Below are 13,674 nucleotides of genomic sequence, written 5' to 3' on the forward strand. Positions count from 1 at the left end.
TAATTTTTCTCCAATTTAATCTTCATTATTTGAACTCCATTTTTTTTTTTAAACATTATCTCCCCATCATTTTAGGTTGAAATTACTACGTGGGTTGTAAGGAAGTTCAGGGGATAATTAATATTGGGTGAAGGACAATCACACAAGTGAATTAAACACCACAATTTAACTTAAAATCCTAAAACAATGAGTTTATAAGTCTTTCTTACTTATTAAATGTTCAACCTCCACTATTATAAACTTACATTTGCTACAACAATCTCTTTGTCTCCATCAATTCATTATGTTTCCCCTCAAGCGAAAACTTTTTCATTCCACAAAATGAAAGTTCCACCTAAACATCTCGTCAAAAAGACTTTCAATGAAAGAGTCGCTCGAACCCCAATATCATTGTAGGGTTACAATAAGAGCCCGATGATAACCCACATTAAATTAAAAACAATCACGCAAATGAGTTGGACATCACAATGTAACCAAAAACTTAAAATATTAGATTTATGAATGTTTTCACATATAAAATGTTGGACTTTAATTTTTCTAAGTAACATGAGACTTATATCTAACACTTGTCACAACATATTATTCAAAGAGAAAGCCAACCAAGGAAGCATCCAAGTTAGTAACATCTTCCTAATAGTACTAATTAAGGTATAGCAGCCTTTTGGATTTAATTTTTAAAGCAAGGTCGATGATGATTGCGCTGCTTCAGACCCTTCTTCGCATGCTTCCATCTTTTTAAATTAGAGAGCTTACAATGGTACACTTCGCAGTCACGTAATCACTGAAAAAAGATATAAGTAGAACTTTATTGGCAATTTTAATGTAAACTGAGTTGTTTTGTACTATGTATGTTCTCATTAGATTCTCTAATCGGCTATTAATTAGTATTCTAATATCAATAGGACGAATTGATTGATTGTAGGATTATATTCAGGAGAAGTCTCGTCGTCATGAAAAAGTGGGGTTTGGCTTTTGATAACTTTATGTAAAGAAAATTAAAAAGTTTATGCAGAAATTTAATTAAATAGATTTAATGCCACTAAAGCACTCCGATATGTGGGGATAAAAGTTAACAACAACTCCGCATGTGGGCGTATAGCTCTGTTGCTAAAAACATTGATTTTTTTTTTTGTGGTCAGAGTTTGAACCCCATACTTGCTTATATTATGTATTGTCCTTGCCAGGTGAGTTAAGATCACGAAGACTAAAGACATTGTATATCATATGAAGGTGTGGATGTTGAAATTTTGCACACACCATTTATTCGATTTAAGAGATAAACTTTTAACCATCAGAATACTCGACCAAAATAAAGAGTTAACAACAACCACTCTAACACTCTTTTTAAGATGTATATCTAATCGGTTAAAATTCATGTTAATTTTACCACTATATGTGATATCTGGTGTCAAAATGTGAAATTTATGTGAATTTCGTTCAATAAAAAAGTAAATGTCAAATAGAGAGTGTTAGAGACTCGGGGTGAGAGTTGTTAAAATTACTCTTAAAAATATGAGTCCTCTTTACCTTGATGATGCAATTTTAGTTAAGGTTTTCTCGCTTTCTTTAAACCTAGTATTTTTAAATTTGGAGACTCGATTTGGTTCTTGAGAATAATAAAAACGATCTTTAATCAGATAAATAAGTTGGAACGACCTAGTCCCTGTTTAAAGCTCAGAAGGAAATGATACAATCAGATTCATGATAGTAATTAAAAGTTTGATCCTTGAAAATTATTAAAAATAAATGACTATTTTTTTTTATCAATGATCATTTTTGTTCTTTTGCATTCAAAAACAAATTGTCTGTAGTTCATAAAATGAGTGGTTTTTTTTTTTTGGTTACTCATAAAATGAGTGGTTGAACCGGCCGAAATGGATCATCTCTATTTTTAACTCTTTCAAAAAAAAAAAAAAACTCTTTCATTTTTTTTGAAAGATTTAACTCTTTCATATACCCCTTCAATCTGCTCTTGTGGAATTTGATTACACACTAAATGTGCGACAAAGTCATTGATTTTGGTCATCTAAAATTAATAGTGTAGTTTAATTACAAATGATTTTGTGAAGATTTCATTTGAACAGACCGATACCAAACCAATGACTAAAATCAATAAACGTGGTTTACCAAAAAAAAATAAAAAAAAAATCAATAAACGTGTGTATTTCTTAGTGCAGGTAATTTGGATCCTTTCTTTTTCACTCTCTTTCTCATTTGATTTCTCTCTCTCTCTCTCTCTCTCTCTCTCTCTCTCTCTCTCTCTCTCTCTCTCTCTCTCTCTCTCTCTCATGTTGTTACAAACTGCCGTATGTTAAAGGAACTAGAATCCATTAGGATCCTCTCTTGCATGTTGTCCTCTACGACAAAGAAAAAAAAAATATTGAATAGATAAATTGGTCCTTGAAATCGTAAACATTGATCTAAATACCCTTCCATTATTGCAAATTGACAAATTCCTCCCAAACTTATATACTATAGCTCAAAATGCTTCCTCTATCAAGAAATCACATGACATGCTAATCGAATACGTGGTCCATCTAAGTTGATCTCACATTAAGGCAATCATCCAAAGACTAATTTGTATAAAATCTAGGTCTCCAATGGACTAATTTGCCAATTATTAGCTAATACACAACTGAAATTATACGTTAAAATAATCTAAATTCTTTTGAAGGAACGTTAAGATAATTTAAATTGCATATAAAATTAGTCCCTAATGAATTGTCATTGACAATAAACCAACTTGCAATGTAACATGTCTAATTAACACACCAAATCATAATCTTAAACGATAGAAGTTAACGAAGTAATCAATTTGAAAGATATTTTATAATTTCAAGGGTATATTTACCAATTAAAAAACGAGGGAATATTTCGACTAATTTTACAATTTAGATGATCAATTTTCCTATTCATGGGAAATTCGACGATGCAAGGATAAAGAAAATAAGTAAATCAAGAATATGATGAAAAATAGAAAGCTAAAAAAGAAATAGAGATGAATTAAGCGAATGAGAGAGTTGAAGAGAGATACTGTGCAACAATATCTAAATTGGTATGAAACTAAATGAGTATGGTAAAACTCATATTCATTTGATACCTGCATATCATATTCATAATGAGTATGGTAAAATCCGTATTATGGATATGGATACACATAATTATCCACTAAAATGAGCAGATATGAGTAACTTAGTATCCATTATTATGTCCCAAAAAAAAATCTATGCGATGTATGTATACTTTTTACAAACATTTTGGAGGATAAATGACTTGTAAGTTTTTTGTAAAAAAAAAAAAATGACTTGTAAGTTTATCAAATTATTATTTTGATGTTGATTATAATATTTACTCATTTAAAATGTTTATAGTTTTAAGAAGTTTTTTTTTTGTCAAGTAGTCTTAGTGGCTAGAATTCATTTTTTTCAAGGTGAATAAGTGGGGTGTCTGGGGTTCGAACCCGGCCCCTGAATATAACAATGCATGTCCCTGCCAACTGAGCTATGCTCACGGGGACTATGGTCTTAAGAAGTTAATATTTTTGTTTATAATTTTTACAATTCAACTTAAAGAACTTTGAATACTCTTCTAATTGTATTAAAATAGTATGATATTTTTTGTTTATTTATCGATTTATTTTTGTTAAAATGTGAGTAACGTGTAGTAGGAGCATGAGGGACAATACTTGGGTGCCATTAAATCCTGCCATTGATGACACCCAACACACACACTTGGGGCAATATGTGGCCCTGATCTAATGGCATGGTGCCATTAATGGCACCAAAGTGCCACCCGAGCATGAGTATTGAGTACTTACGCATCTAGAGAGTAATAGACACAATCGTTATGGTTAGTACCCCCACACATGTATGAATCTGAATCCTTATATTTTTCTATGTTGTGACAAATATTTTAGCACCGTACTCAAACTTTACCCATCGTCGTTCAAAAGAACAATGAAGTGTGCTCCAATCAAAATATATGACTAAATTAACATGTTATCTGGGTGCTTCTCACATAGAGCAATGCTAATAACAATAAAAATATATGACTAATAGCAATGCTAATAACAATATTCTATTACTGAAATTCACTTGAGCTTCATTATTTTTAAAATGGACTTGTAAATGGCAAAACTCACATACATTTCATTTAATAAAATAAAGAACGAGAGCTAAAAGATAATGTCTAAAGGTGTGTTGTTGATGTTCTTTTATTTTTTTGTTTTGTTTTAAATTTAAAGAGTCTAGTGACGAATCTCGCACATCTTAAATGATAAGAAATGTAAGATTGTGAATTCTAACTCATGTCAAACACATCAAATAATTCTCTATTGTTAATTAATTACGATTAGATTAGATAAGAATAATAATATTTTCAGAAGAAAAAAAAGCAACAACATAAGAGGTGCAGGATACAAAGACTTGTTCCATTGGTGTTCACATTGTTCATTGGTTCAACTAGTTGGGTGTACGTGTGCTAAGCAAATCTCCACTAATCACACGCTTCAAATCACAACTTTACCCTCAATTCTAGGAAATATATTTAATCATTTTCAGCAGGGATAGGAAGGAAAATTTTATGGTGAAGTCATGAGAATGACTTTTTTGGTGAACTTAACAATATAACATCAAAAATGTAGTGAGTAACACCCCACTGTTTGTACAATGACATCAAAAGTTCAGTCCTCATAGTATCATCAATTTATCAGATTAACAAGACTACACATAATCTAATTTTATCCTATCTTGTTTTAAGCTTAACAGCCCACAAAGTATAACACTTAAGACTATAACATAATATCATCAATTCTGTTTGCATGTTAAAGATTCCAACGATAAAATAGTACATGTAAGTTCAAGATGTTGCAAGCATTACTAGATGAATTACTATTGATCATTAATCAGTAATCAACAATTTAAAAATGAATCAAACATTAAGATTAAAATTACTCCCTCCGTCCCGGAATAACTGACCCATTTTCTAAAAAAAAGTGTCCCAAAATAACTGACTCATTTCAATTTTCAATACAACTTTCATCATTCCAAATACAATATAACACTAAATAATACTACTTTTATCATTCCCAATACAATATATTCCACTTTCCCCTTTATTTATAGTACACTTTTCTTAATCTGTGTGAAAAACCAAAGTAGGTCAATTATACCGGGACGAAGGTAGTAACTTTTTTAAAAAAGTCAGTTTCCTGACTGCACCGTAGAAGCTCCCATATTTATAAGCAATTTTATACTCCATGTATTATTTATCCTTTCAAAAATGTAGTAATATTATTTTATGAGTAATGATATTTTGACATCCATTTGATGACAACTTTGTAGACAACCTTGTTTTTCTCACTTCTTATTGGTCAAAAACAATGGAGAGAGAAAAAGGAAGAGAGAGGATAACAATATCATGTGAGTATGAGAGAGAAAGTTGTCCAAAAGTTGTCAAAAAGTGGTTGTCAAAATATCATTTCTCTTATTTTATTTGACTCTATATGTGTCTCATTCTTGATATGATTATGCCTGTCAAGAAAATAACCCGTTGATTTAGGGAAATTTTACTTAATTTAATTTTTAGGAGGGTACTAGTATAGTATGTAGTATTTCCAGCAAGATCACAAGAAGGTCACATGTTGACTAGAGTATCATTTTGGTTTGACTGGATTGGTTGAATAGACAAGGTTTCACAGACAACAGCTGGAAAACGTAGGCAGGACAAGAAGGTAAAATTCATGATTAGATTCCATTATTATTCTTTCTGTTTCTCACTCACTCTCTTCTAAAGTTTGCAAATAGAAAACTTTAATTAAAACAAAGCTTTCTGCTTCAGGATTATTACTACTTAAATAAATGCTCTTTGTTAAAGTAGAGATACAAGCTATACTACTCTGCACTGCAGTACACACTACACTCCTATGCTTCACAAGTTTGAATGGTTAATTTTACAAAGAGAAAACATGAAGATCTAATTGACCTTTGAAAAATAAAATAATTTAACACGCTAAATTGTTTTCAAGATCTAGTTGAATGATTCATGTGTTTTATTCGTTTAAAAGTCAAATTTGTTTTTAATGACTAAAGGCTTAAATATTCCATAATTACGACTAAAATGACAGGAAATTGCAAGAACATTTGATATGTTAAGAAACACACAATATTTCATTTTTCATTACTTAGTGTTTGAATTTTATTGTTAAAGAAGGGTGAAATTTTTATTAATTAAAGTGATATTAATAACTATTTTACAATAGTTTTCGAGGAGATTTAAACTCAACACTTTGAAGTTATAAGATTAAACACTTACCACTGATCCAATACTTCAAATGCAGACGTTAGGTTCTTTAAAATAGAAAATAAATACAAAAGAAATATTTAAACACGCAAGGACATTTGATATACTAATATCGAAAAAGAATAAGGAAAATGTACTAAAACATTGATTTATATCAAAGAATGAGAACTGAGCAAAATTTTGCGCAATTAGTCAAATCAGAGATAAGTTTCATAACCGATCTAGATCTATAGATTACTCTGTAGATTTACCGAGTGTCAAATACTTCAATTACGGTAACTTTAAAATTAAAAAAATCTAAAAAATTAATTTTAAAATTATTACGTCAATTAATGTATCAAATATAAAAAGAAAATTAATATTTTTTTTATTTATCTTCTTCAAATAGGTCTACGGATTAATTTTCTCAGCCATCAAAGATTTGGTGGGGCATAGTGTTTGGAAACCATGATGAACAGTATCCGAGTGAGGGTTGATGAAGGATGATGGAGGTTAGTTGTATAGAAATGAGAATTCTAAAAAAGAAATGAATAAGGTTAGTTGGCACTGAGTAAAATGAGTGTGTAACAGCAAAGAGAGATTGAAAGAAGGGAAAAAAAAAGGTTATGTTACTTAGAACAGTTGGCAAATGTGTCAGTAAAAACATTAAGAAAATGAATAAAAATACTAAAGATGTTTTTTAATTATGAAAGAATACTAAAGGGAACAAGCTTGGCCTTCAAGAGAAGAACCTATCAATTTGAGAATTCTATGAAAGAAAAAAATGCACACGCCCCTGAAGAAAAAGGTGAAAACTTAATTAAATAATTGATTAATGAAATGATTAATTAACTAACCTCAAACCTGAATAATTATTACAGTTAACAATGATAAAATGTGTGAATTGAGTGGAGCTATCAGGTTTAAAATCAATAAGATCTGATCTTGATCCAACTGTCATCGATGTGTCGACTACGTAAATGTAAACATCGTTAATAGCAAGACAATCCAAATTGATTTATTTTTCTTTCTTTTTAACCTTTTATCTTTTACAATTTTCGCAAGTTTAAAACTGTTTGCGGTCGACAATTTCCTGTATTCACGTTGTCGATACATCCATCCTCTATGAATGAAGATCAAATAGTTTAAAATCTAAATGATCTAATCCCGATCCAACAACCATCAATGTATCGACTATCTACATATAAAGATTTTTGATGGCAGACATTCTAAACTAATCTATCTTTTAACTCATTTTTACTTTTTATCTTTTACGACTTACAAAGATTAAAAAATACACAAAATTCAAAGTAGATTATATTAAAAACATCAAAATTTAGAAGTTAGAAAATGATTTATGAAACTAAAAAAAGTGATTAGGTTGTTGTTGATGTTGTTGTGTTTGTGCAATAATTTACCAACAGGAGCAGTTGGCAGTAGTTAGTGTGTCTTTTAAAATGATACATGTCACTTCATAGCATGGGCAGGTAAGCAAAGAAAGAAAGCAAAACACTTACTTTCTCTCTCTATATTCTCTCTCTTTCTCTCTCTTTCTAGTTCTAGCTTATAGTGTTGTCTGTAATCTATAAAAGTTAGATTTTTATACTACCTTTGTTGTTTATGGTTACTACCCAATTGGTGAAATTGGTTTTTATTGTCTAATCTATATAGCATTTGATGCTAAATCCTGTCCCTTTCACTTCCAAGTTTCCTCAGTCATTGCAGGATTTTGAGTACTTGTATTTGATTCTTTTGGTCTTTGTTTCTTCTTGGATTCCAACACTTTCACTTTCAACAGTTAAATTGCATCACATAACCTTCTTCTTATAACTATTGATAACAATGAATCATACATAATCTTTGCTTAGCATCAAACAAAATTGAAGATTTTTAAGTTTGTTGTGTGGACTGTGGACAAAGGAGAAAAGGGAATCTGCTTTATTTGTTGTTTGATACAGTATATATATGAATATGAGCTGTTAGCTAATCTAATCTTAGTGTCTATGTCATTGTCATATACTTTATGCTCTTAACAAGACTGAAAGGTTTTCACTTTTCTTGCTTGTATCAGAGAGGGAACAATTTTTATTATTATTAGATTTTGATTTGATCCTAGGGTTTTTGAAGGTGAAGAAGGTGGTATCTGACTAGTTAGATTATATTCTATTTTATGACAAGAAGGGTTTTATTTTTATTTATTTTTTCTTCTTTTACTTTAACTTCATCTCAGTACTATAAAGCTGCCAAGTTATTTGTTCCTTGTTTAGTCCTGCAAGATATCTCTTGAGCCAAACTTAGTCAAAATTCACTTTCCCTTTAATCATTTATATGCATTTCTTGAGCCAATTGCTGAGTCAGGATTGTTCTAATCAATTGTTATATTAACATAGAAAGAGAGAGACATAGACATAGAAAAAGGTGTTGTTTTCTTTCTTGAATTAAGAGATGGGTGGTGAGGAAAATGCAATGGAGTTTCAACATGGAAATGAGAATATTATGAGTTCTTGTCCATCTTCAGAAATGGATATTAGTTCTGTATCAAATATGGCCAAGACTTCTTCAGATGTAGTTAATCATCATCAGCAGCAGCAGCATCATTTCATGGCTTCTTCAGCTTGGGATAATCCACTTGTTTCATTGAGTCAAGCTCATACTTTTGGAGGTTCTTCAATGGTTTCTCATAATGAGTTTGCTAATGCAAATTCATCTTATAACCCTCTTGTTTTGGAGAATCAAGGGATGAGTAGCACTTCTCATCTTGTTCAATACTCAAATCTTGGAGGCATGATCCACAAGATTCCTTCCTATGGAAGTGGAAGTTTCTCAGAAATGGTTGGTTCCTTTGGCCAACATGGGTCAGGTGGGGAACATGTAGCTAACACATCAGGGTATCCAATTCCGTCACAGCATTATAATCACATCAAGGATGCTGGAATCCAAAGGGGTCAAATTAATGGTGAACAATCTCAGATTGAGGACTCTATTCACGAGGATGGAGGTACAGGATCTGCACCTGGTAGTGGAAGTAGAAGAAAAAGAGGACTTGATCAAAATTCTTCTTTCAGTCCAAACAAGGTTTGTTTCTAAGCTAAGTTTGGTATTCATATATCAATGAATCTTATGCAGGACTTTTTCTTAGTAGATGAATGTTAGTTGTTAATTTGTTAGAGGGAAAGATAAATGTTTAGTAGTAGAGATTGAACTTAGACCTGATTTATCGAACTTCATCGGTGTCTTGTATAGGACTTGTATTGTTGGTTTGTTTTGTTTATGAGGTTTTATGAGATACCAATGAATGAAATGTCTTATATATGAGCTTGGATTAGATCAAACTTTGTGGCTAAGCTAAGTTTGAGATTCTTATATCAATGAATCTCATATAGGAGTTGTAATATTTAATTGTCTTGTTTATGAGGTTTTATGAGATACTAATGAAAGAAATGCCTTATATATGAGGTTGGATTAGAATGCTGAGGGTGATGGAGTGAAAGATTCTCCGAGGAAGATTTCTGATGGTTCAAAAGAACATGATAAGAAACCAAAAGTTGAACAATCAGGAAAGCAAGCTAAAGACAACTCTCCAAGTGGAGATGCTTCTAAAGATAATTTCATTCATGTGAGAGCTAGAAGAGGTCAAGCCACAAACAGCCACAGTCTTGCAGAAAGGGTACATACTATAAACCACCACCATCTTATACTATAAAGCTGTTATGATAAATTTGTTTTTTTAATGTATACGAAGTTATAATAACTTCTGTTTTTGCTTTTGCAGGTCAGAAGAGAAAAGATTAGCGAGCGAATGAGGTTGCTTCAAGAACTTGTTCCAGGATGCAACAAGGTAGCGATTTGGTTAAGATGATTGTGTTAAATGGTTTCTTATGATTCGTCGTAACTTATAACTTATTTGGCGACACACTGATTGATATATGTCTCGACAGATTAATTAGTTTTGTCTTTGTTTGTTAATTTTTCTGATGATGATGTCTTTGATTTCTTCTCTTATTAGATAACTGGCAAAGCAGTAATGCTAGATGAGATAATAAACTATGTGCAATCACTGCAGCAACAGGTTGAGGTAATACAGCAGTGCCTTGCAATCTTTAAAGTATCAATTTATTAGTATTATTCAAAGTTCAAACTTGATCTGTTTTGCACTGTGCACATGCTTAACACCAAGGGAAATCAAAAAAAGGAAATACTTTTATAAAATAATATAAAAGATTTAATCATTTCACTGAATAATGAATATTAAGAGATTGTTTTATGATAATTACATGACTTCAAAGCTTCAATTCCATTATATTTTGGTTTTCCTGGCTATTTATCGTATAAAGATATATTTTGCAGTTTTTGTCAATGAAACTTGCCACCGTGAACCCGGAACTGAACTTTGATGTAGAGCGGCTCTTATCCAAAGATGTAAGTGAAGATCTTAATCATACAGATTTGACTCCTTGGAAGTGAACTATTCACTTTGGAGGGTAAAGTAAATTATCTCAATTGTTGATGAGAAATTTAGCCATCGATGTAACGATATGCTTATGCCAAATCTTAAATATGTCCAAATATCAGTCATGGTCTCATGGATCTTCTCATCAACTGTTGAAATTACTTACTTTATCTTCTAAAGTGAATTGTACACTTTTGAAGACTTACTCTTACAATCTTCGTCCAGTTAATACACAATTATGATTATGAAGTGTATTTCTCTATCAATTAGATTCTCCAGTCACGCTTAGGACTTGGAATCGGTGGATTTGTTCCTGGTATAAGCTCCTCTCATCCATTCCCAAACGCAAGTTTCCAGGGTAACATGGCTGGCATGCCTAGTTCATCAACACAGTTCCCTCCTTTGCCTCAGGTAAAAAGAGTAAAGATCTTTTCAAGTTCAACATTGTGTTATTAAGTCACTTGTTTGTGAAATACTGATATATATTATGTACATGCAGAATGCTTTGGACCATGACTTCCAAAACTTTTATGGAATGGGATATGATCCCAATACAGCACTTGACAATTTGGGACCCAATGGTAAATAGGCAGAATCTTTTATTTTTTTTGAAAAACAGTCGAGAAATTTTTGAGATGTGCGAGACAATGTTACTACAGTATCGGAATATATCAAACTACAAAAACGTCCTTAAGTGTATCTTTTGCTAGTTATTAAGCGGCTAATAGAGGACACATTCAAAGATCAAACTAACTAACAAAAAATACATTCAAGGATCAAACCGACTAATGAGAGACACATTTGAGGTTGTTTTTATAATTTTTGTTAATTCAAGACTATAGCGATACCACCGACACATTCAAGGATAAAAATGACCATTTACTCTTTTTTCATTGTTTGCACGATATCAATTTTGTTTAATTAATTTATTTCCATGTTGAACAGGGAGGTTGAAACCAGAGTTATAGTGTGTTGAATATATAGCCTTGTTTCTACAACAGAAGACTTTGGATTTTTCCTGTTGACTGCACAATTTAACTGAAGTTAAAAAAAATAGAGGGAGAAAAAGGAAAATAAAGGTTTTATTAGTTGTATAGGATTTAATTAATACCTAACTATTGGCGCTTCGAATTTTTAGTAGAAGATGACTTTGTTAGATTCAATATCAATTGGAAAATGAGTTACACATATTGTGTGAATGTGTGTAAAATCTTGATCATTAAGAACAAGTTGCAAGGGTATTTATTGATATGAAGGGCATGGAATTACATGAGGAGCATGTGAGTAAAGTGTATGCAACTATCATTCCTTCTGTGAAATTATGTATAGAGTTGCAGGACTTGGATTTTTGTGTTCAAAATTTGTGTTTGGGGTTAGGTGATGTGTGCATTTTTTTTTAAGGGTTTCTGGTTGTTCTTGTATTGTTCTTTTGAAAAGAAAATGTAATGAATGAAGAAATTCTCGAGTTTATATAAGAATGAACATGTTGTTGCAACTTGTATGAGTATGACAGATTGAGTATACAAGTGCTGCTTAGAATTTTTGGGCTCTAAACCTTTGAATTGGTAAAATTATCAAGTCGTCTGAGTGAACTATCGATTGGTTTTTTTTGGAAAGGGATTTCCTGCGGTTACAGCAGGGCGCTGTAACAAATCAGGGCCGTCCGATTTAGATTAACGGTTGAGATTATTTAACTGTGTTAAACTGCTGTTTAATCTGAACTGTCCGATCTGATGTCAACAGCCAGGATTTATTACTGCATGAAACTGTGTGCTTTTTCTAAAGCACCAAATCCAAATCCGTTTTTTTTTTTTGTGCCTATTCATTTTGTTCAAGGACTACCTCACTTTTTGGATAGGGAATTTTTCTCCAGAGAAAGAAATTCTTTTCAAAAACATTTTAGAGAGAGGGATTATGTTCTCTTCTATACAGAATCCCTGTCTCAAAAATTTATAAGAATAATGTATGACAAATGTTGTATCATTTTTTCTGTTTTTGCCAATTTTGATATCTAGATTCTTTTGAATAATTTGATTATTTGGGCTCTTTAGCACACATTGTTTTACAAGTATAAATTATCATAATAATAAAACTATCTTAGCTTATTAAACAATACATCGTGGTATTAGCAAAAAAAATGCTTAGTTAATAATAAATTTTAGTGATTGACAATTGTAGACTACCCTTTCATTCGAGTTTTATATGCCCTGGCGTACCATGCAAGACTTCTGAATCATATAGACCAGACAAAATGAGTTAGAAGAATAAATTTGAGTGTAAAAATCATATTTTGAGTCAAAAATTACCCATCTTAACTTTAAGTTAGAATAATTACCTCGTAGAAAATAGTTAGAATCAATTCTGACGACAAAATCGAATTTACTAAAAGACATCGAACAAGTCAAATCAATGTTTTAAATATTCATTATTTGTAATTCATTGTTAGATTTGTATGGTGCAATTTCCATGTTAGCTGAAGTTCTTCAACCACGGACATATTCTTATAGGATACCTCACATCAATGGCAATCAATGTCCGTGTATTAATCAACATTCTGCATAATCTTAATTGTATCAACACATTCTTGACTTGAATTCTTCACAAGCCAACATTGACTCATAGGAACTTATGATTGCAGCAGTATACATAGTGTAAACTGTGTACCAAATTTTCAAGAAAGAGAGGTGGAGTGACAAGAAACGTTTGAATACCAAGTTTTTTCTAATCAGAAACTTCCCAAAACAACACTTTCTCAATATCACCCTTCTATTCTAATGTGGAAGACCGAACAATGCTATAACAACAGAGCATGCTGTGAAGATTTATCCTTAGATCGAATTAAATGTTATGAACTTGTTATAATACCAATTATTGGAAGGAAAAAAACATCTGACTTGAAAATTCACAACTTAAATGAAATGATATCTGTAAAACCATTTGATGAT

At 31.4% G+C, this 13,674-nt stretch overlaps 1 protein-coding gene across 2 annotated transcripts; it reads left to right on the forward strand.

The window, feature by feature from the left end:
* Positions 1–7,762: 7,762 nt before the first annotated feature.
* LOC146952171 (basic helix-loop-helix (bHLH) DNA-binding superfamily protein) lies at positions 7,763–12,224 on the forward strand. 2 transcript variants are annotated; one of them, XM_085758579.1, is made up of 8 exons: positions 7,763–9,354; positions 9,746–9,946; positions 10,052–10,117; positions 10,286–10,354; positions 10,627–10,698; positions 11,000–11,140; positions 11,229–11,310; positions 11,675–12,224. In XM_085758579.1, the coding sequence occupies exons 1-8, from the start codon at positions 8,725–8,727 to the stop codon at positions 11,695–11,697; spliced, it is 1,284 nt and encodes a 427-aa protein (XP_085614705.1). In that variant the 5' UTR covers positions 7,763–8,724; the 3' UTR covers positions 11,698–12,224. The 2 variants fall into 2 exon arrangements, with proteins under 2 accessions (XP_085614705.1, XP_085614710.1); XM_085758584.1 differs by having other exon boundaries at positions 11,009–11,140.
* Positions 12,225–13,674: the final 1,450 nt, after the last annotated feature.

This window comes from Medicago sativa, chromosome 1, assembly GCF_051527215.1.
Source record: "Medicago sativa cultivar Bolivia chromosome 1, Bolivia_mono, whole genome shotgun sequence".
In the NCBI taxonomy this organism is placed as follows: domain Eukaryota; kingdom Viridiplantae; phylum Streptophyta; class Magnoliopsida; order Fabales; family Fabaceae; genus Medicago; species Medicago sativa.

Bases quoted from the DNA above. Each gene is read 5' to 3' on its own strand.
- LOC146952171 (XM_085758579.1), top strand. From the start codon at position 8,725: ATGGGTGGTGAGGAAAATGCAATGGAGTTTCAACATGGAAATGAGAAT. The intron at 10,355-10,626 runs GTAATACAGCAG...TATATTTTGCAG, and splicing joins CACTGCAGCAACAGGTTGAG to TTTTTGTCAATGAAACTTGC. The intron at 11,311-11,674 runs GTAAATAGGCAG...CATGTTGAACAG, and splicing joins TGACAATTTGGGACCCAATG to GGAGGTTGAAACCAGAGTTA.